Here is a 23715-nt window from a genome sequence, read left to right as displayed (position 1 = left end):
GAGATCCAATACTGTCAGTTGGAGAACAAATACTTTTACATGGAGATCCAATACTGACACACAGAGATCCAAATTGTCACATGGAGATCCAGTACTGTCAGAGAGATCCAATATTGTCACATGAAGATCCAATACTGTCACACAGAGAACCAATACTGACACAGAGAGATCCAAAACTGACACAGAGAGATCCAATACTGTCACATGAAGGTCCAATACCATCACATGAAGATTCAATACTGACATAGAGAGATCCAATACTGTCACATGGAGATCCAATACTGTCAGAGAGAGATCCAATACTGTCAGAGAGAGATCCAATACAGACACAGAGAGATCCAAAACTGACACAGAGAGATCCAATACTGTCACAGAGAGATCCAATACTGTCACAGAGAGATCCAATACTGTCACAGAGAGATCCAATACTGACACAGGGAGATGCAATACTGTCACAGAGAGATCCAATACTGTCACAGAGAGATCCAATACAGTCACAGAGAGATCCAACACTGTCACAGAGAGATCCAACACTGTCACAGAGAGATCCAATACTGTCACAGAGAGATCCAATACTGTCACAGAGAGATCCAACACTGTCACAGAGATCCAACACTGTCACAGAGAGATCCAATACTGACACAGAGAGATCCAATACTGTCACATGGAGATCCAATACTGACACAGAGAGATCCAATACTGTCACATGGAGATCCAATACTGACACACAGAGATCCAATACTGTCACATGGAGATCCAATACTGACACAGAGAGATCCAATACTGTCACATAGAGATCCAATACTGTCAAATATCCGCTTAAGGCACCTTTCCTCTACGTTACTCATATGCTGGCCATACGTTGAACACGCCAGATCTTGAGTTTATTTAAAACATTAGTAAGTTTTGGGATCCATGCTTTACCAGGCGCTATAACCGAGTTAGCGCTATATTGAAGAGGGCAATAGTGACGGAATACTGTATCAATCCCTGGATTGTCTGGTCCTGTTTGATTATCTACAGGCTGTGATCATACAGCTTGAACACCGCTGAAGGCAGTGTTAAAAAACAAACAAACAAACAAACAAACAAACAATAAAAAATGTGGTGAATCACTATCCACCCCAGTCAGTGGCATATCAATATTGTCGCAGCTTTTTGTTGTAAATTTTGGTTCAAGATTGCATGGACAAAATGTGGGAAAATCTAAAATGGTGGACAAGGTTTTTGCTAGTAATGAACTACAGATACTAGGTATGCATACTCACTAGGGGTGACTTTTGGGAGGCTATTTTCAATATTGCAATTCTATGGCCATAGTAGCAGACGCTATTGTAATAGTATTGCATTAGTAGTAAACCAATTTTAATTCTCGATAATTATAATAATCAATGTAATAGAAATCAATAAAGTATTGCTGACACTCTCCTAGACAGCCATTTTCCTCCCTGTTGCTACTCAAACCAAAGGGAAGTAACTCTAATCTGAAGTTATCAATCCTTGCTGATCAAACACAGGGGCAGGTTTGAAATTTGCATAATATATGTATTATTTATAACGAATTGCAACTATTGAGACTATCGATTTTTATGCATACTATCGACAATACAATTGATATTTTTAAATTCCTACTGACAGTACTATCGTAGGGCAAACAATTGCGATAGTTCAATAGTCTGATATATCGTTACACTCCTAATACTCACCAAAATACTCCTCCCCTTCATACACATCCAAAGTCAGTTTCGGGTACATCCGTACAAGAATCTTGCAGACTTCACTGTGCACAGGGCTGTCCATGAGATGAGCCAGGTGAAATGGCGTTTCCCCAACACCACCTCGTTTATTTAAGTCCCAACATGCCTCATGCGGCTCAAACTTATTGAATTCGTCCTCTTCAAAATGTTCCAAAATACTCTCATCAGATTTTGTATCTAGCTCTACATAGCCCTGAAACAAGAACGATTATCACTGTAAAGACATATTCTTAATTACTTAATTTCTTAATCAGTGCCCCTGAGGGTACCCCAAGCACATTTATATTTAATATTTATCTCAATAACTGCCAACCTACTCCATCATAAATTAAAATCAAACTAAATTGACACCAGGATGCAAATAAAAAAATCCAAAAAAAATCTAAAGATGCACTTTTGTGCAGTATATTCACTGCAGTAGAGTTCATGTATACGTGAGGCCTGCATTCGATCAGAAGAAACAATCTGTGAGAAATACAGATATACAAGCTGAAAGTCACACTTGGTAATTATCATGATTATGCCCAGTATTGTTATACAATAGAGTTTTTGAAGTTTGCAAACAACTTAAACTTAAATTTAATAATGGTGGATTATTTTGCATATCTTGTGTATTTTATGCAAATATGTAGCTTATCTGCTGTATTAGCATTTATGATATCAATACGTTGTTTCCACTGAGACTTGCGAGTGCCTTTTTGTTATAAGTGGATGAGCGAGTCTCAGCAAAGCTTTGACAGTAATCCAGATATATCACGGCGTGTCAGCTTAACGTTGGAGGAAAGCCCAAAGTGATGCAGGTCTCAGACATTTACTACTTTAGAGAAACCGACCATCACGGGTATTGTGTTGACAAAGACATAGATTGCAGGATTCGAACCCACGATCATAGCTTTAAGTGAAAAAACTCCGAACAGCCTTAGATGACTGTCACCTGTGCTCCATTTTTTGTGATGGCATAAACTGCACTTACAATGACAAGCTTAAAGTACAAAGTCAGCTTTCTTCATCAGTCTGTTGATGGAAATGGATGCCATTCGGTTAAAAAATACAAAGTTGAAATAAAGGACAAAAGTATGCAATAACAGTCAAGTGTTACGAAAAAATAATAAACGTTACAAAAAAAGGTAATTGTTTACATACGATGTTGTGCCCTGTCGTTCTTTAGTACACATTGTTCATTTTTACATATGACGTCTCATTTGCGAGTTGTTCAGTGGCACTGTTTTGCATTTTGAATTCATTATTCGTATGTGAATAATGACTTCGTTTGTAACATTAATTCATTTTTCGTAACATTTGACTGTTATTGCATACCCCTGTCCTTCATTTGAACTTTGTACTAATTTTTGACCGAACGGCTGCCCATAGATGGACTCAAGTGACAGTTTAGGACGAACAATTGCTCAATCTGCTTCACCAGTCACAAATTTCTTATACGAAAGAGGAACCAAGTCAAAAACAAATTCTTCCTCACAGCAAGGGAAACATAATTAATATGGTCTGAAGAATCAATATTGACATTATAAACAATCAATACATATCTTTGTGTGCAATCATCATGCTTATTCCATACCCCTTAAACGGGAGTTAATCACGCAGAAATCAATGGGTGAATAAAAGAACTACAAGTAAACGTAACCATTGAGGTTGAGTGTACTGCAAATGCACCAGCACACATTAAAAATGTATTCATCGGATTCTTTGAAGTTACATTATCAAATCGGCTTCATCGACAACAAATCAGCCATTTGGTGTTAAGCTACGTTGAATTTTCGTTCAGCAGTGTAATGTTTATATATTCACTTTCGAAAGCATGACAAAATACATGCTTGAATTAAATGAAAGAGGTTGTTTGATACCAAAATATGGTCTTGTCTGTGAAATCAATATCTCAACTTAATTGCCATTTTCACTGCAGGCATTCTTATTGTAGTACTGAAAATCGTTAATTTGAAATTTACTCTGCTGGATTAGATATTCTGAAAGCTGGACAAGAGTTTTGACGCGTATGTGTGAGTTTTTACAATAATGTTGTGATACCTAAAAGTGATACGTAATCAATTTACACTCTTTGAACTGTAGTTGGAACCTGCTAGACATCGGGGTCGGTCGGGTAGCCTAGTGGTTAAAGCGTTCACTCGTCACGCCGAAGACCCGGGTTCGATTCCCGGCATGGGTACATTGTGTGAAGCCCATTTCTGGTGTCCCCCGCCATGATATTGCTGGAATATTGCTAAAAGCGGCGTAAAACCATACTAACTCACTCACTCACTCTGTGTCGTCTAGGGGTAACATTGAAATGTAAGTATCAATATATCAACTCAAAAGTATCATGACATATCGACTAATGACAAATTAATTATTATGTATTTATATAGATATCTATTAATCATATCATGGGTAGATTTCTCAGCAAGATAAAGACCCTAGATAAATATGGTATCAGCTGGAGTCACGCACGGATAAATATGCCAATATGACAGGTCAGGTAGGTACTACTTTCAGTGTGTAAGAGGCGACTAACGGGATCGGGTGGTCAGGCTCGCTGACTTGGTTGATGCATGTCATCGTATCCCAATTGCGTGGATCAATGCTTATGATGTCAATCACTGGATTGTCTGGTCCAGACTTGATTATGTACAGACCGCCATCATATGATTAACCATCAGGGATCTGGACAAATTACTGGAATAATTGATAACATTATATAATAAAAATAATAATCCAAAATACCGAAAATCAGTGTCTAACAGGGATGAAGCTGAGACAGTATCTGAACAGTATTTCGACAGTAGGTCTAGCTTTAAAATAATACTGGTTAAAAAAATCAAGCAGCCATAAGCATTTTGCTATCAGGCAAACAATGCATGGTACTCCTACAATTGCATCTTGTCATGTTTTTATAAGGATTTTATTTAGTTTTAGGCCACCAGATTTCTGTCAATTTTGAACCCTGTGACTCGGACAGAGAACTACTTGATTTAGCATTACCTTACCTCCTAAATAAACAAGTTAAGCGAGATAAACACAAATGCTTTGATATCAGCCATCTAATCTCTTATGGCGCACAAAAACAGCAACAAAATTAAGTATTGTGCATACATATCATATCGTGACTCAAGTGACATATTATGTATTAACACATCAGGTTGGCGTATTGTGACACCTCTCCTAGAATCTAGAATAAAGTAGGTTTACTGTAATTGTCATGAGAAGCACCCTGGGTGCTAAGAAAAATGACGAAAGGGGGTGCTTATGGAAACCATGAGTAACAAGTTAACTTATTTTCAGGGATCAAGCAGTATTTCAAATGTCAATAAAACTAAATGTTTTTGATAAGAGTAACCAGGCAAATATTCACCCCTTCTACACTGCTGATTTCTGTAAATAAACTAAATTCCAGCTATATGATTGTAGTCTGTTTATAACCGAATCTCGACAAGACAATCCAGTGATTGACATCATGAGCATCGATCCACGCAATTGGAATATGATGACATGCATCAACCAAGTCAGCAAGCCTGACCACCTGATCCCGTTAGTCGCCTCTTACAACAAGCATAGTCACCTTTTACAGCAAGCATTGGTTGATGAAGACCTATTCTATCCCGGATCTTCACGGGTCTGAAACTTAGAAGGGCGCTTATAAATATTACTTTCAGATTGGTCTAGAAGATGCTCAGGGGTGTATATTGGAACAGGGCGCTTAATATGGCAAATACGGTACTTACCGTATTTTCTTGAGTATAGTGCACACCCATGTATATAATGCGCACCCCCCTCTAGTGGGTTTAATATTTTGGAAAAAAAGAAATTTGAATATTATGCGCAGAAAAAAATTACACCGTACCCTTTCAGCTAAGTCCGGCAACGAATGGGTGATGAGAAACTTCGTCAGTACAAATCCGAAATTTGAGATAAAAAATCACCAGACATGTTTATTTACCGATTAAATAGTATTTATTGTTCTGCTAGGCATTGTTTTATATCTAGGGATTAAGATTACCTTGTGTATTTTCACGTAAACTAAGCCGGAAACGGCAATCAGCTGTACACACGTTTTCTTGGATCGACCGGTGATTCAGATTTGTTGACATGGTATTTCCGGTGTTTCGTGCTCACTGTAATGTCTTTCCATGGGGGAAAAAAACATCCAAACTCATAATTCGTGTATAATGCGCATCCCCTTCTACACAGCTGTGTTTTTTTTTTAAAAGTGCGCACTATACTCAAGAAAATACGGTAATTATCTTGGATGAGCCATCAGTACCAAGAGGTGCATGGTGTTTTGGCCAACTCCATGCATAAAGACCTAAGGAAACTGAGCACTGAATGCAAGGATGACCATCATGAATATGGAGAGCCTTACAAACCAACAAGTGAAACTTTTCTTGTCAAAGTAGAAGTACAAAAAGTCAGCCTTCTTACTAATTTACCAAAAAGTTTGGACTCAGAAGGGCAGTGTTTTATGCCACAATCTGCACAATCACATTAAAATGAGATCTTAGTTCTTGCTACAGCTAAACAAAGATCTGAGGACATCCCATTACGGGTCACGTCAGAACGACCTTGCGCGAACTTTGACCGATGACCTATCAGAAGGCAGCTTTCTTGTGCTTTACGGCACTAACTTCAAATTGGCGACTACGCTTCGAAACATATTTTGACAAATTCTCGATTACAAATTTGAAACCTGAACAAAAGAACATTCTGGAATGGCTAATAGATGGTCTAGATTGTATGGATTCAGTCGTTAACCCCGTAACTATCGTTCGGAATACCCCGTGTAAAAAGTTTTCGTGGATGCATGATTAGAAAACACATTCCGACTGTCACTTTCATGATCTGGTAAGCAACGCTCTGATTGGTCAGATGAAAGGTCGTTCTGACATGACCCCTAATGGGATGTCCTCAGAACTTTGTTTAGCGGCAGCAAGAACTACGATCTGATTTTAATGAGATTGCAATCTGCAGTATTCCAGTATCTGACACTGGGATTACAACTAAATGAACCACTGCCTAATGCTCATGTGCATTTACTAGTCAGACTAGGAGGGTTTTTTTTGGCAAAGAGATTTTGGTATACATAAGGGCTGTATTGCCTGTATTAGAAGCTGAACCTCCAATACATGCTGGCCTCAAATTGACACTGGGTCGTACACTTTGTCCACAATAAGAAAAGCTGGGCCTCCATTAGGTGCTGTGTGTGTCTATTGACCCTGGGTACATTATTTGATGGAATTAATGATCCCTATCACCGGTGTTCGAAATAAATACAAGTTGCCAGGTTGACATCAAGACGCTTTAGTCTTTAGAAGCTACAGCCCCTGACTGAACTATTTCGGCCCTCATTAAAATAAATTGCAACTTGCGACAAATCGACACATAAATTCACTGCAGGCCGTGAGGAACCATACAACTTTAAAACTATGGGCCTGACACGAAATCTACCTGCCACGAGATCACGGGAGGCGCTTATTTTATGAGGCGCTTATGAATTGGATGTGGTAGTGCCAATGTTAATGAATCTAATCCAACAGATGAGAACCAACCTCTACAAATATTTCTTAAAACTCAACACAGGGATTTATCCAGCATTCAAAACCATGTGCCCTTGGCAGTCATGTTGGAAAAAAAGTAAGTACTTTGCTAAATATTGGGATTTTCTAAAGATCTTGTTTTCTTAAATTCAGAGGGTTTTATTACCAATGTAATCTCCACTAAAACTAAGCACTAAAGCCTCTTTCACTGTCATGTTTATTGGCCACATTATCAGTGAAGTACAAGTCTCTTTAAGTCCAATACATGAGTTATAACTCGAGTAACATGAATTGGGAAGTATTTTGATTCCAGTCTGGGAACTTTACTGATATTAGCTGCAGTCTTGGGGCTGAATCGCCCTCTGAGCAGGTCTAGAAAAATCAATGCAACATTGCAACCCATACAGTCTAAGCTGACCATTAATGAGAGTGGTTGTGACTAAAGTTGATAATAAATCTTCATAATCCCAAAGACGAAGACGAAATGTTCGAGTTTTTTTTTTCAAAAAGGAACTCAAAAAATATTTTTAGCAAGTAACCAGGCTTGTGATCCACAGATTTAACCTACCACAAACGACTGCAGGTATGTTTGTGGCGTACATGTACAATCCATTATAAATGCGCCACCTGAAATGAACAATCTTCCAGCTAATTGCTTATTTCATTATTCACCAATCGATCAATCAATGTTGCCCGTGCTATGAGACTGGAATGCACCTGTCGAGACGGAGAGGTAATTGGTGACTACGCGGGGCGTGGAGATTCCGTTCTTTGCCCACATCGTTAATTCTCACAGGGGGTCCTATACACAGTGTGGAGGCATTACTATAACAACCTGGTGCTGCTAGCCTGGCAGCATCCCTCCCCAGGGGTATAGAAGGGGGTCCCACTGTGTGCCTGCTTGGAGGGCAGGTGATGGGTGGGTCAAGATAGGGGTGAATGGGAGGGGGAGGGAGTACAACTATCTGTCTGCTGGGGGAACAGGGTGGGGGTGGTGAGGGTCAAGGAAAGGGTGGATAGGAGGAGAAAGGGAATCCCACTGAGTGTCTCCTTGAGGGCAGGGGGGGTGGTGGTGGTGGTGGGTGATGGGTGGGAGGGAGTCCCACTGAGTATCTGCTCCAGTGCAGCAGAGGGGGGGGGGGGGGGGGGGGGTAGAAGAGGAGAAGGAGGGATGGTGATGGGAGGAGATTGGGAGTCCCACTGAGTGTCTGCTCCGGTGCAAGTTGGGGTGGTGGTGATTGGTGGGTCAAGGAAGGGGTGGATGGGAGGGAGAGGGAGAGGGAGTCCCCCTGAGTGTCTGCTTGGAGGGGTGGGGGGTGGTGATGGGTTGGTCAAGGAAGGGGTGGATAGGCGGGGGAAGGAGTGTCTGCTTGGGGGGCAAGGTGCAGTGGAGGTGGACCAGTTAAAATAACATTATAAAGCTTCATTGGTCAGGCGCTTTGTGAGGAGAAGATGTTTACAGACGCCGCACAGGAGAAGCAGGCAACGAGTAAAGAGAAACAATTGTTTCTCTTTTTAAGTGGACCTAGGTGCTGATCTGTAGCCTGTTTTTAAAGTGTATTGTTATTTACAGTAATATTGTTATGGTCACATGCTAGAAGTCTAAATATTTCACTGTCCTTTGTTGACAGGTTTTTGTAGTCAAAATGTATTTATTATGTATAACCTTTGATAGTCACAACATGGCCAAAATACTGCTGATGTGACTTGACATTTTTAACTCACTCACTCACTCACATGCGCAGGGTTGGCATGTGGTGGCCTGCTTCTGAAGGAAAAAATAGAATGAAATAGTAATATTTGCAGAAATTCTGTCAATTACGAAAAATAACATCAACAACATCGTCAATGCTTCATGGTGTTGCATCCCCAACATTCCTCTATTGTCAATACTTCAGTCTTACTACATTTGTGAAAGACGACACCCATTGCTCTGATTTTTGCAATTATCGAACTATTGGTAAGTAAATTATTTGCTGTCTACAAAGTGAGTGAGTGAGTGAATGAGGAGTAAAATGAGTGAATTACTTAATGCCTCATCAGCAATATGATTTGGTTGGTTTGTTGTTCAACGCCGCACTCAGCAATATTCCAGCTATATGACAACGGTCTGTAAATAATCGAGTCTGGACCAGACAATCCAGTGATTAATATCATGAGCATCGATCCACGCAATTGGGATCGATGACATGCATCAACCAAGTCAGCGAGCCTGACCACCCGATCCCATTAGTCACCTCTTACGACAAGCATAGTCGCCTTTTACGACAAGCATGGGTTGCTGAAGACCTATTGTACCCCGGATCTTCACGGGTCCAGCAATATGACAGATGAAATATACACGATATACAGGCTGCCCTTACAATCACACACTGACACACATCAACATCATTCTTCTCTAAACTCTACTGAGTGTCCCAACATATCAACCACAATATGCCGTGTCAGAAATTATCATGACGAGATCTACATGATGCTATCTCGTACCTGTATCACCCCAAACCACTGTTCAGGTCAAAGTTGTGTCTGCAAGATTAGATATACAAGGTTTACGTTTCTAGTGGGATATGGAAACTAAATCCTAAAATGTGACATTTTTTGCCCTTGATGTGAGGAAAATGTCTGGCTTTAAAAAATTAGAACGTTGATTCCTCAGAATGAAGAAAAGAATCTGTTGCTACATAACCAGAGGTCATCATAGGTCAGTACAAAATTCCCAAATTAGAACTAAAACATTCCCAAGTCATGTTAATACAGTTTTCTCTAAAGTGGTGGCTTGGTCTGGTTGACTTGTATTTCACTATAAAAATGATCAATCAGCTAGTTTGACCACCTGATCCTGTTTGTTGCCTCTTACGACAAGCACAGTCGCCTTTTACGGCAAGCATGGAGTGAGTGAGTGAGTGAGTGAGTGAGTGAGTGAGTGAGTGAGTGAGTGAGTGAGTGAGTGAGTGAGTGAGTGAGTGAGTGAGTGAGTGAGTGAGTGAGTGAGTGAGTGAGTGAGGTTTTAGGCCGCTTTTAGCAATATCCCAGCAATATCAGGACGGGGGAAACCACAAATGGGCTTCATAATTGTACCCATGTTGGGAATCGAACCCTAGTAGTCGATGTGGTGAGCGAACGATTTAACCACTAGGCTACCCCACTGCCCGGATCAGTTTTACACATTGAATGTTATGTTAACAGGGGTAGAAACTAACAGTTTTAGTCCACTTGTTCTTATAATGATAACATATAGCAAAACACTTAAAAATGGCAAATTTCCACTCGTCCTTATGATACCTTAACTATTGGCCAGTTTGGCAAGGACTATAGGACTGGTGCCAATTTCTAACACTGTGTTAATACACAATGTTAAAAGACTTCTGAAAAAAGGAAAATAGGAATTTACTGTTTTTTCCTAATGTGTGTGCCATAGGCTCCTGTAGTTGGTAAACCAAGATAAATCCCTGCCACCACAAAGGTGATGCAATGCAAATACATTCAAAAACCAGTCAACATTACCATGATGCTTATGAGATGAACTTTGTTTTATATGACACATTTTACATGTAAGGGTTTTTGCTTTTATGGTTGGTGTACATAAAAACGAAGCACTCAGCTGAACTGGTGTCAAATCCCTAATGACCAACACTAGACTCACACTGACCTCCCATGATAAAACTTGTTTACCTACCAGAGCTCAAGATAAGCTTTTGGTTATTTGGGTATTTTGCGCATGGGTTTGATTTTTATTGGGTATTCACAATTTTCAGTGGGTATTCAAATTTCCCACATGTTTCTTTACATTTGGGTGTTTTAACTTGAAAACCAATTTTGGAACAATCCCTTTAAACCAAATGAATAGTAGTATACACCTGTTTTTCCAAATGTAATTGTCAGTAAATTAATTTCGCGATCGGCTGATACGCAATCATTAAACAGTCGTAATATATACGCATTAGTTTTATTTCAATAACATTTTTATAGTTTTTATTGCGTATTTGATACACTAGGAATGTGATTTGTCTGCGTATTTCAGTTTATTTAATGAGTATTTTACGCAAATACGCAGTTATCTACAGCTCTGCCAACCATGTTCTTCATATCAAGCACCCTGATTCAACAAGCTTCTAGACCACTCTGTAAGCAATCTAAATAAGTGCCCCTAATAAGACGAAAATTTACATGACGGTCTGTATTTTCTTGTGAGTGAGTGAGTGAGTGAGTGAGGTTTAACGCCACTTTTAACATTATTCCTTTTATATCACGGCGTGTCAGCTTAATGTGGGTGGAAAGCCCAAAGTGATGCAGGTCTCAGACCTTTACGGTACCACTTCGGTGAAACCCACGAGCATGGGTATGGTGCTGACAAACCTAGAAACATAATTGGGGCGAACCGCGATTTGAACCCACAATCACAGGTTTCTGGCTTGCACACTCCCTCACACCTCATCGTCAGACAGAAATGCAAACGTTGTTGACTTACAGTTCAATCATGCAGTTAAGGTGTATTTTTGTCATATAACGTGACCAACCACGTAGTTCTGGAAAGGGTAACTAGGGTACTCGTGTTGGATGGGTACTGAGTAGGACACGGGTACCCACAGGGCTACCCGGACCCATGGTTAGTCACGTGAAATATTGTATAATGACAAAAATATCTAGAACTTCATGTTTGCATAAAGATAAAACTTCAGTCAACTTCAGTGTATACATGACCAGTTCGTTTTATACATGTACATCTAATTACATATTTCCAGGGCTACAGTCAAACTATTCCCAATCAGACATTTTGTACTCATCTCTTGGGATCTACAGCGGGTACCCGGGTAGGGTCAGGTAATAGAGGGGTGGGTACCCGGGTAATAATTTGAACGCGACCCAGCCCTAGAACCAAGGGTCCAGGTAGTCACGTGGGTATCCGGGTCTTACGCAGGACCTACCTGACCCGAGTACCCGAGTTACCCATCCCAGCCCTACTACTTTCAGTCATTAATCTATATTTTAAAGCAAAAATGTTTTTTGACCACCTTCACTGCATTTTCAACCACATTTTGTAAATCAGCTCATAAAAAATAAATGCCCTAAATTAGAAAATGTATGTATGTAAGTCAACAGCCTTAACCAGTATAACACTGTAAGGCGATACTGTGGCACTAGTCCAGCAGATCTGACTACACAATACAAGTTTATCACCAACACTGATAACATTTCAACATAATGGTTGCTACACACGACTGGAGCTGTTGTTGTTAAATTCTTCAACTCTGGCTAGTCGGACAGAGCCACTGCTAAAATGGCATTTTTCAAGATACAGTAACGCTGACTTGTCTCTGGGTCACTTGGTTGTCTAAGTCATTGACATCTGTCAGTCAACATGTTTAAGATCGTACAGCAGTACAAGGCTCGATTTAGCTACATTAGCTATATCATGTGCAAAATATTATTGAAACGTGCAACCTAATATTTATTGTGTGATAGGCATTTCTTAGGAGTTGACGGATGACAATGGTATAAAGATCTATACCGAAATATCTCTATTACAGCATAATAAAGTTGTTATCCACAAACACAAGTTCTACTTTGTGTGATACTTATGTATACATGCACAAACTCTTTTGAATTTGTGTCTAACCTTTACATGACAATATAACATTGATCTTTGAACACACTCAGTACTTTTAAGCTATTTTTACCATTCTATATCAACAATCCCTGTGTTATGGGCAATTTGTCATGGTTTGGGAGGCTTGACGTCATCAACTGTCAACATCAACTTCAAGATAACGTGCATGTGCCAAGGTGCAACCTGGTTTTGTCTGGTGCAACTAGGTTTTCATGTCAACATGCACCTGGTACAAGTTAAATCAAGTTCCTAAATTTGAGCCCGTCTGTTGGTTGTAGATGAATTATCATTCTTGCATGGATAGGCTAATCAGGCCTTACATGGTACAGTGTCTAAGTGTCATGAAGTTCATAACCATATAAGACCGCCTCCTTGGTCTAGTGGTAGAGCGTCCGCCTGGAGAGCGGAAGGTCCGGGGTTCGATCCCCGGCCGCGTCATACCAAAAGACATTAAAAGATGGTACTTGTTGTTACCCTGTCTGGCGCTCGGCATTAAGGGGTTAAAGCAAGGACTGGTCGGCTCGGAGTCAGTATACTGTGTCTAAGGGGGGTATTCATGTTAAACTACGGCATGGTATCTCAGTGGGCTAGCACTATAAATCGGCATCAGTCCGGTATAGTACAAGCAGCCACACACACACACGTGCATGCATGTCGCTATATAAGTGCAAAAATCTTGCACGTGACGTTAAACCCAATTTCACCTCACCTCAGCTCATAGCCATATATCAGTACAAAGTTACTCTGCATGCAGTGTTCTGAACAAGTGGGACACGGACCCCTTCAGCATAAAAACATGGGGTCACTTAAAACGTATGGGGCCACACTCTGAGAGATCTTAAAACAAAAACGTAAAACATCTGATATGCAAGTTATTGATGCGGAATCTCCATTCACGGGTAAAGGTATGTGTTTCCCATGGCTTCTTTCTCAGATATAATGTATTATGTATTGCTGCAACAACATCCAATGTCATATTTAGTCTCAACAGCTTGTTTGTGATCACCGTTAGCATGTCTGTTTAAGGTACTCGTTCCAAATTAATAATTTAGCTTTCTCCTCGAATTAGATTTCCCTTGATTTATGCAAAGCTAACATGTCAAAGTATTTCTGTCTGAGTAATGCTATAACCATGTGTAGTCGTGAAATCATTTTCATTGAAAATCTTCACCTTTCTCAGTCTGTCACTGTCAGGTGCGCCATGCAAAACTTTCTGTGTTTCACGAAAGTTACCTATGGTTGGCCATTCTGCGATACTGCAGCCATTCGAAGAAGAAACATCTTTATCATTATCAGAAGATGGCTTAGGCTGTGTTGATGATAAAAAGCAATTATAAATAGATCTATCTCTGAACATTTTTCCGACTGTCTGCTCTCGGATTTTACTGTTTGGGCATGGTTTATTAGTTACGGTAAAGAACCAATGAAAATCGTCCATATGATGACTATATTACCCAAATGTGTAAGCATGATTGTGATTGGACCATTTGAGACTTTCAGCCAATGAAAGGCGCAGACAGAGTAAATGAGACATGAAAAAGAAGAAGTTTACATTCAATAATTGAAACAGCTGTGCGAGATGTAAAATATTTTTTGAGAAAGTCAGTGATCCCCATAATTACATAAAATAAACCTAGCTACATAACATGCTCGATGTCCCAGTGAGCGGAAATATTATGTGCCAATCAAAACATTATTGCAGGAATCCCGCGAGGCCGCAGCCTTGGCAGAACACAGTGCATGTCCTTTGGATTTCAGGGTTCAAAGTGCTAATGTGTGCAATTGAATTGAAATGGCATGGTTAAGCGCAGAGATATATCTAGACCTCCTCGGAAGCCTATAGTTGGCCCCAATTCTGAAGCAAATGTTAGTGAAAATTCCCAAGTTTTATTGTTTTATATGGCCTTGTCGAAACTTATACTTCACTAACAACAGGACCATAAAATAGGTTATTATGCTTAGTTAAATGTTAGCAATGTGAAAGCACAATGTTTAAAAAATACAAAAGAATTTAAGAAAATAAGAACTTGTAAAATAAAACCAGCATTTCAACAAAATAAAATTTCTTCCCAATTTCCCTGCTATAGGCACTTCTAATTATTTGGAATCCTAGATAAGAATTCATGAATGGTACAGTTAAAAGCACTGGAGCAGAGTTCTTGACATAGCGAATATGGTACATGCACATTGCTCTCTTAAAATAAGCTATAATTGAGTGAATAGATGAAATAATTATTTATCAGAGCCAAGTAAAACCATCGATGACAGACCAGAGCTCCAGATAAGCTGCGTATCTGCATATCTGCGTAAAATATGCATCAGAAATGCAGAAATACGCAGTAAAATAAAATCCAAGCGTATCAAATACGCAACGAACATTACAGAAACTTGTGCGTATCATCAAAATATTGCGAAGTAACCCTGCGTATTCGATTAGCTAATCAGCAACTTATTTTGAAATTATAAACGGGCATTCCGTCAACCTTGCCAAACTCCACGATGACAGTTACATCATGATCATTTGCCATCACACTTTCTTGTGGAAGTATCGTGGTATTTTTGAGTCCTATAAAGCTCTCGAACCCACACGACAGTTTGCAGGGACTAGATGAATAGTGTTTTTAAATATTTAACTTAAATACCCACATGTGTAAAAACAAGTGGGTAACAGAAATTTGAATACCCAGATAGAATTACTGATACCCAAAGATTTTTAAATGCATGGGTAAAATACCCACAACACCAAAAGCTTATCTGGAGCTCTGCAGACTACAGAATGGAAATCAACAACTTGCACATATTTTCATTTCAGTGTCCGTTAGCAACCAGATCCTGTAGAAATAAAAACTAGATTTACAAACATTCCTCTGGTCAGAATATTTCATCTGTTCATATTATTAATATTATTTAAGGAAACATGTCTGATTAGACTATCAGAAAATGATTCAACGTGGAAAACTTTTCGACAATCCTGTGTCTACCCAAAGACGTATATACGTCCGTGGTCTACCTGATAAGTTCACAGAGGGAGAGAAAGAAAACAATCAAAAATGGCATTTCAGGGAATATGTGGAAGAATATTACCCTCTTTCAGTGAACATGTAATAAACATATGGATTATGTGCCTGATTATCCCTGAAATTACTTACCGTATTCGGCGTAATAAGCGCCCAGGGTGCTCTCAAAATTAGAAATAGGGGGCTCTTATTAAAATATTATTTTCGTGAAAAAAAAACAGAGTTGAAAGATAAATTTCATGGTTTATCCTCACAGCCTGAAATGTTTATGTACGGCACCATAATTAATGGTGCATATAACACAGGAGTGCGTATTATACACGAATGAATAAGTCTTGTTTACATTGATCAATCGGAAGGGGTGCTAATTGGGATTGTTCACGAGCCAATATATTAGCAAATATCGCCGTGGGCGCTTATTAGAGCGGTCGCTTATTACGTCGAATACGGTAATTAAAATATTCTCTTACCCTATTCTACGACAAAGTGACATCCTTTCAATCCTTGAATAAAACTTGTAATTCTCTTTGCGGCAAGCTTTGTGAAAATACATGTCAACAGGAACTTATCCATGATTAAATTAAGTGCTCTTGGCAAACAAATTTGGAATAAACTACATTATTTTGTTCCCAATTGGGATTTTTCTAAGTTCTTATTTTCTTGAGACCTGTGAAGATCCGGGGTAGAATAGGTCTTCAGTAACACGAGCTTGCCGTAAAAGGCGACTATGCTTGTCGTAAAAGGCAACTAATGGGATCGGTTGGTCAGGCTTGCTGACTTGGCTGATGCATGTCATCGATCCCAATTGCGTGGATTGATGTTCATGATTCTCAATCACTGGATTGTCTGGTCCAGACTCGAATATTTAAAGACCTCTGTCATATAGCTGGGATATTGCTGAGTGCGGCGTAAAAAACAACAAACCAAACAAACCAAAAATTATTTTCTTGAGTTCAAAGGTATTTTAACATTGTATTGTGAAATGTCCTGCAATGTAATAACCAAAGTAAGTACCGGTATTAAAAGGTCTTCTACTTTTTGGTCCTATTATCAATGACATACAGGTTACTTCTACAAAGCAATAAAATAAGTAATCAGTTATATATAATTATTTTATTAGCATGAATTTGGAAATATTTAATTCTGATTTTAATTTCTTTTAATGACATTTGCTGCAGACCGGGGGTCGAATATTGACCTCTGAGCAGGTCTAGATAACTCCTGATATAGATGCATGAACGTAAACATATTTGAACTCAAAATTGTAAACAGGGTCACTAATAGCACTTAGTTCCAACTAATATTGGAACATGAGGAATAAGATGCTGAGTTAATTGTCTTCTATGAATCAGTTGAAATTTTGAAAGTGGTAGACTGTTTTGACCGATATTGTTTGAATATTTAAACATAAAAACCTAACTTCTCCCACATAACATTAGATCTCACTTCAGGAAAAGACCACTACAAACACACACTTGAAGACTAAAATTGAAACATTTCCAAGTGTTAAATACTAGCTTATAGCACAATGCTTGTTTTGGTTAATGTTCCAACATGTATACGGCAGCTTACCAATCTGATCAGCCTAGCAGATTATAAGTGAGCTGAGTTAAAAGTTCATCTGGATAAGGTAGAGTCAATCTCTGAATAGACTGGTCCTTTGCCCCACAACTTAAGTTTGGATTAGTCGATCCTCCTCAAAGATAATAAATAAACGTGGTAACATTGGGTCCAATGTTTGCAGAGATCTGGATTAATCAGATAAAAAAAAAAAAATGAACTATTTTTATTTTATTTCTGATAGTGGCTACTGACTACAGGCAGTCGAATCCACTTTCTAATTTTATTTCATTTTAATTTTTAATATATTTTTTTTTAAATTTAATATTTCAATGTACTGAGCACACATATTCAAACAAAATCCACATCTGCACTTAAATAATCAGTTTGCACATATTATGTAAACAAAATATTTTGCCGATCCATTAACGCTTACAATTAAGCATTAACAAAAACTACATACAGTGTCAAGCAAACAATTAGTGAGTGAGTGAGTATGGTTTTTACGCCGCTTTTTTTAGCAATATTCCAGCAATATCACGGCGGGGGACACCAGAAATGGGCTTCACACATTGTACCCATGTCGGGAATCGAACACAGGTCTTCGGCGTGACGAGCAAACGCTTTAACCACTAAGGCTACCCGACCGCCCGTCAAGCAAACAAAGGTTTATGGATAAGATTATACTGTATTATACTGTAATAGCGACATTTCAGTATAGATCCTTATACCATTGTCCGATGGTGTAAGGATCTATACCAACGTCGCTATTACAGTATAATAAAGAACTTCACTGTTGTTATCAATAGTTTTTGTCTACTTTGTCATCCATCAACTTCTAACAAATACCCATCAAACAATTCACTAAACAGTCGCAGGCAAAGCTCTAACCGATGTAGACATGTATGAATGACATGTTTTTGTTAACAATCAATAAACAAACATGACAACGAAGTAAGTACTCAATGTATTCTTCTGTAGCGTGGGCCCGAAGGTCAACACTAGAGGTATTTAACCATTTCATCAAGTGTTAAATGTGTAAGCTACTTAGTCTGTAGAGTCAGAATTGACATAATGCGAGTTTAGGGGTTAAGAAGCTGTTAATGCATGTAATAGAGCTGTGGTATGCTTGGATTACAGTACATGACAAGGGATTGTATTCAGATTTTTTCCCTTACTTATCAAACGCTTCAACAATGATTCCACTAACGAGAGTTTCATTCCCTTGGTAATCTGTTCATTGCACAATTTCTTACTTTGCTTGCAAAACATTTCAAATCATATTTACTGAAAAAGTGAGGGTTTTTTCAAAGACAACCATTTAGTCATGTTTATTAACCTTTTCTACTTTTTGCTAACAGATTTGTTTGTCCTGGTCAGTAAAAGAGCCAAAATAAACATAAACAGAGAGATTTCAGATTTTTACTTTCATTTTTGTGACTATGTTGTCATGTGTGCAGTGTTTGTTAAGCTTGTGTTGTCACCCGATGCCTTATAGTGTTTGTGTGAATAGTTATATGTGATGTGAACACTGCAAGTTAGACTTCGGTGATATGAAAAATAAAACTTTTCACGTTTATCGTTTTCTACTTTTTATCTTTTTCGGGACAGCGGAATGTCCAACCAATTTTTCATAAATAATTTTGCGTAATTAATGTATGTATTAATTATCACATGGAATAAGCAGCAGTTCAAACAGAGAAGTTCATGTTTTGTTTGAGTGGCTAAACTTGGACCAAAAGTAATTAAAATTTATTTTAGAGGGTTTATATTTTACCTTAAATCATAAAATTTGACACAGAGAAAAATCCTGACAGAAATATATTTTAGATTTAGACGAATACATTTATGAACTAAATGTCATGCACAATTTCTTGTAGAAACAAAAGTCAAATATTATTTTCGTATCTGACAACTTTGACCAATCAGAAGCAGGTCACTTTTACATCGCTGTCACAACATTAACATATTTCTGCCATCTACTAGTTTCATTAAAATTCAATCGTCTTATTCATTTAGAAGTTTTGTTAAATTCACACACCCTTACATGCATATCACAACCAAATCTCATTCATAGAGACGCCAGGCCTTATATATTCAATAAAACAAACTAACAATCGCCTGAATTCCTTTCTGATCACCTTCTCAACTCTAGCAGCCCCTACCCATCCCTTTCTCTACAATATTAAGACTTTGGAGTCCCTTAATAATCAAAGGTTTGTTTATAGAAATATGGTTATATAGCCTAATACATAACTGTAGTTCAGTTAGATTGTTAGTCTAATCATAAACATTCCAGGTCATAGTACACCCTATCGCCTGATGTAGGGAAAGTCTCTGTGTGGAGCTGGGTCTTGTGAAATAGCCATAACAACGTCTCAGGGTCAGTGATGATAGCATGACACAACCACCCCCTGTTGATCGTCAGCCACTCATTTATTTACACAGAATTCCCAAGTAAGATAGGGTCAGCTTATTGATGATAAACTTTGGCTCTGTGTGTAAGGGAATACAGAAATGTCAACCCACGGTGAAGCACAACGTGAAATCTATGCCGTCAATAGCATGTCTATGCTGTCGTGTTAACTTGATATAAACATGAGCTTATATTTTGTCAATATTGTTTTCAGCAGAACTTTTTCCTCAAGTAGACAGTAAATATTAATAGGCAAAATAACCTTGTGGAAAGTCAATTCAAGTAATTGTGTGAGATATTTCATTTGTCCATATTATTTCATCAATGCTTCTTGTGAATTGACAACTTGAACATAACGAACAACAATATCATGTGATTAATCCCTTCAAGGGATTATGAAGGGATTATTGCATTATCAAGCAATAAATGTTGTTAATCAAAACAATACTGTCAACAATTTTTGATAAAGCAAAAATATATTACAGTAAAAATAAAATATTGAGAAAAGTGTACTTCATAGCAATAGTAATAGTGGTATTATATTCAATTACAAACTTTAAAATAAGAAAATGTACAATTTTAAGGATAAGAATTTTTGGTTTATTGTACATGTATATAGCAACATTTCGATGTAGATTATTACACCGTTATCAAGTTTCATAACTGTGCAAGAATATACATCGAAACGTCCCTGAAGTTGTATGTTTTCTTACACACCAACTTCAAGAATGCCAATCAAAGAGTTACCGTATTCGACGTAATAAGCGCCCAGGGCGCTCTCAAAATTAGAAATAGGGGGTTCTTATTAGAATGTTATTTTGGTGGAAAAAAACAGAATTGAAAGATAAATTCCGTGGCTTATGCTGACAGCCTGAAGCATATAGTACACGAGTGCGTATTATACGCGAATAAATAAGTATTGTGTACATTGATCAATCGGAAGGGGTGCTAGTTGGGGTTGTTCACTGGCCAAAATATTAGCAAATATCGCCGTGGGCGCTTATTAGAGCGGGGCGCTTATTACGTCGAATACGGTAATTAAAAATAATAAGATTATTTACGATACATAGACATCATGTTGTTTCTTTCTCTATCTGTGTGACATAATAATTTGCTATTGATGAACAGGTCATTCAGTGTAACGTAGTTATGTACATAGCAGAGACTCAGACAGGAAACAAATTGATTGGATCTCCCACAGACAAAAACACACTTAGTATTCCTGCAAAGTTTAACCCACCCGGACACAATGATTGTTGGTAAAAAATAAGGTACGATTATGGAATCTGTTCACCACCCAATAGCATCAAAAACAAGATATATCTCAAGAAAGAAAACTTAAGTATACAAAGTTCATATTTATGATCCTCAGAATAGGGTAGGTTACCCCCAACTCTATCCTTAGCCCTTGGATCCTTGAATAAAAATAGTCGCGAACATATTCTATAGGGACTTCAAAAATAACTGTTGTTAACTTTTTGGTGGAGATGAAGACAAAAAACATGTTCATTTCAAGAGAACACATGCCCAGCTTGCAACTCACTTGCGCCACATAAAATCGGTTACACAACAGCCAAAAATAAGTTTTATACAATTACTAGTCTACAAACTTTGCTCATTTGGGCAAATTGAAAAAATAGTTTTTCACTTTGGAATCATATTCTTGGTAACAAAACAAATTTGATGTCAGCCTTACATGTTACAGATTAAGCAGTGATTATATCGATTATATATTTGAGTGTAATAAAATAATACAAAAATCAATATTGGACTGAATTCCTAAGAAAATCTAAAAAATAAGTAACTTTCATGAGGTGGTCAAGAACCAGTTGACAATGAGACTTTCAAATTACAATTATATATGAATGCAGAAATATTTAAAAGATGAATGAAATGATTTAAAAAATGTAACCGAAAATAGCAAATAATAGGATATACCGTATTCGACGTAATAAGCGCCCAGGGCGCTCTCAAAATTAGAAATAGGGGCCCTTATTAGAATATTATTTGAGTTGAAAGATCGTAAATTTCGTGGTTTATGCCGACAGCCTGAAATGTTTATATACGACAGATATATTTTTCCAGAATTTAATTGCCCATAATTAAGGGTGCATATAACATACGAGTGCGTATTATACACAAATAAATAAGTCTTGTGTACATTAATCAATTGGAAGGGGTGCTAATTGAGATTATTCACTAGCCAATATATTAACAAATATCGCCGTGGGCGCTTATTAGAGCAGGGCGCTTATTACGTCGAATACGGTAGTTTAAATGGAATATTTTAGGCTTCATCAATATGAAGGTCAGGAGCAAAACAATATAAATAGATAAAGCTCTCTAATCAATACTCACAGCAGACTTGGCTAGACGTCTTCGGCACCATTTAATATATTCCAATTTAGATATCATGGCACCCTTTCCACCGTTATAGAGGTACGGTTCAATTTCTCGGCGAGCTATTTCTTCCACAAGTTCTGGGCCTCCCTCATTGTATGCAGCAATCAAAGTTCCCTTGTTGTTCAAAGTGATGTACTTGTACATGGGGTTTTCCTCGCTTTCCTCGTTTTGTTGTTTCCATGCCGAGTCTGGATCCTCCTTCAGTTTTCCATGACAAGCGTTCCCCATGATGATGATGATGATGCAAAAATTTTGATTCAACGGATTTCCTTTTTTTCACATGCTTTGATGGAATTTTAGTGTTAATAATTCTAACTGGTGTCAAGTATTTTCTGCTGGTCTTTCATGCTTGCTTGTTCTGAAAACAAATATATGAAGAATGGATTAATAATAAAATAATTATTATAATAATGAACTTAATTAATGAGTGCATTTGATTGTTGGCTCTTCTAAAATTTATTGATAATGCAAGTTTTCCCCCAAAATACAACTTTTAACACTTTCATGCTTAAAATTCTAATGAAATTTTTTTAAAGTGTACATTATCACATGAAAAAATCACAGTTCAAATGGTCTCTGACATAACTTTCTCAAAGGAATCCAACATAAATTGCTTAATTTCTGAAAAATATTTGCATTTAAATTTTTTCACTTTTATAGTTATCATATTGTCCAAATTTAAATAAAATGGATTCATCAGTTAAGTTTCTTTTAGACTTTTCCATATTTGTAAATTGTTAAATCATTTATACGAATTGGCAAGGTAAATTGGTTAATTTCTTTGAAATGTTTGCATGCTATAATGTCTCTATTAGCCTATACATCATCTTTACCGACTTTTGATAAAATCTACGGATTTAACAAGTTTCTTTTGGACTTGTTAAATCATGTAAACCGGTGTAAAGTCATTATTACTACAAGCTGTAAACTCAAGAAACCACCAGTGTTGTAAATCTCACAACCACTCCTTGGTGATAACGGGTCTGTTTAGCTGTGTCAACAATCGCACACGGAGCCTAATGAATCAAGTGATGCATATCTAGCGCTCAGGAGGTCGAAGCGTCTGTTAGCAACGGTTTTCGAAAAGGAGAAATCGAAAAGTACATACTGCCATGCACTCTTATTCAAAAGACAAATTGCTTGTTTCATACTTACCTATTTCCACCCCATTGTCATTTTACATGGGACTCCGGTAAGTGGTGGTATATCCAATTATCCTTGCACAACTTAGGACCCATAGACATGCCTCATCGTAGCCATACGGTTCATGACGTCAAGTCACGTGACTTACCTAACACGACGGAGTGAAACGGAAAAACAGGTGCCCCGTTAGGGGGCGTCTCATAAGTAAATGAGTTTCAAACGACCAACAATTGATTGCTGTCTTTTTATGTGACCTAACACGCATCCA

The 23715-nt window shown here is 38.0% G+C and overlaps 1 protein-coding gene across 1 annotated transcript in view; it reads right to left on the bottom strand.

Moving 5' to 3' along the window:
* The window catches only part of LOC124135567 (transient receptor potential cation channel subfamily V member 6-like), a 79679-nt gene extending 55964 nt beyond the window's left edge, over positions 1 to 23715 (bottom strand). The window contains exons 1-3 of the mRNA XM_046500932.2: positions 23460 to 23715; positions 22260 to 22662; positions 1707 to 1950 (exon numbers count right to left, since the gene is read on the bottom strand). Coding sequence (XP_046356888.2) covers positions 1707 to 1950; positions 22260 to 22532 — 517 coding nt within the window. The 5' untranslated portion in view covers positions 22533 to 22662; positions 23460 to 23715. The remainder of the gene's footprint in view (positions 1 to 1706; positions 1951 to 22259; positions 22663 to 23459) is intronic.

This window comes from Haliotis rufescens, unplaced genomic scaffold (genome assembly GCF_023055435.1).
Source record: "Haliotis rufescens isolate VD_foot unplaced genomic scaffold, xgHalRufe1.0.p SCAF_70, whole genome shotgun sequence".
Lineage (NCBI taxonomy): Eukaryota > Metazoa > Mollusca > Gastropoda > Lepetellida > Haliotidae > Haliotis > Haliotis rufescens.
This window is presented reverse-complemented; position numbering and strand designations above follow the sequence as displayed.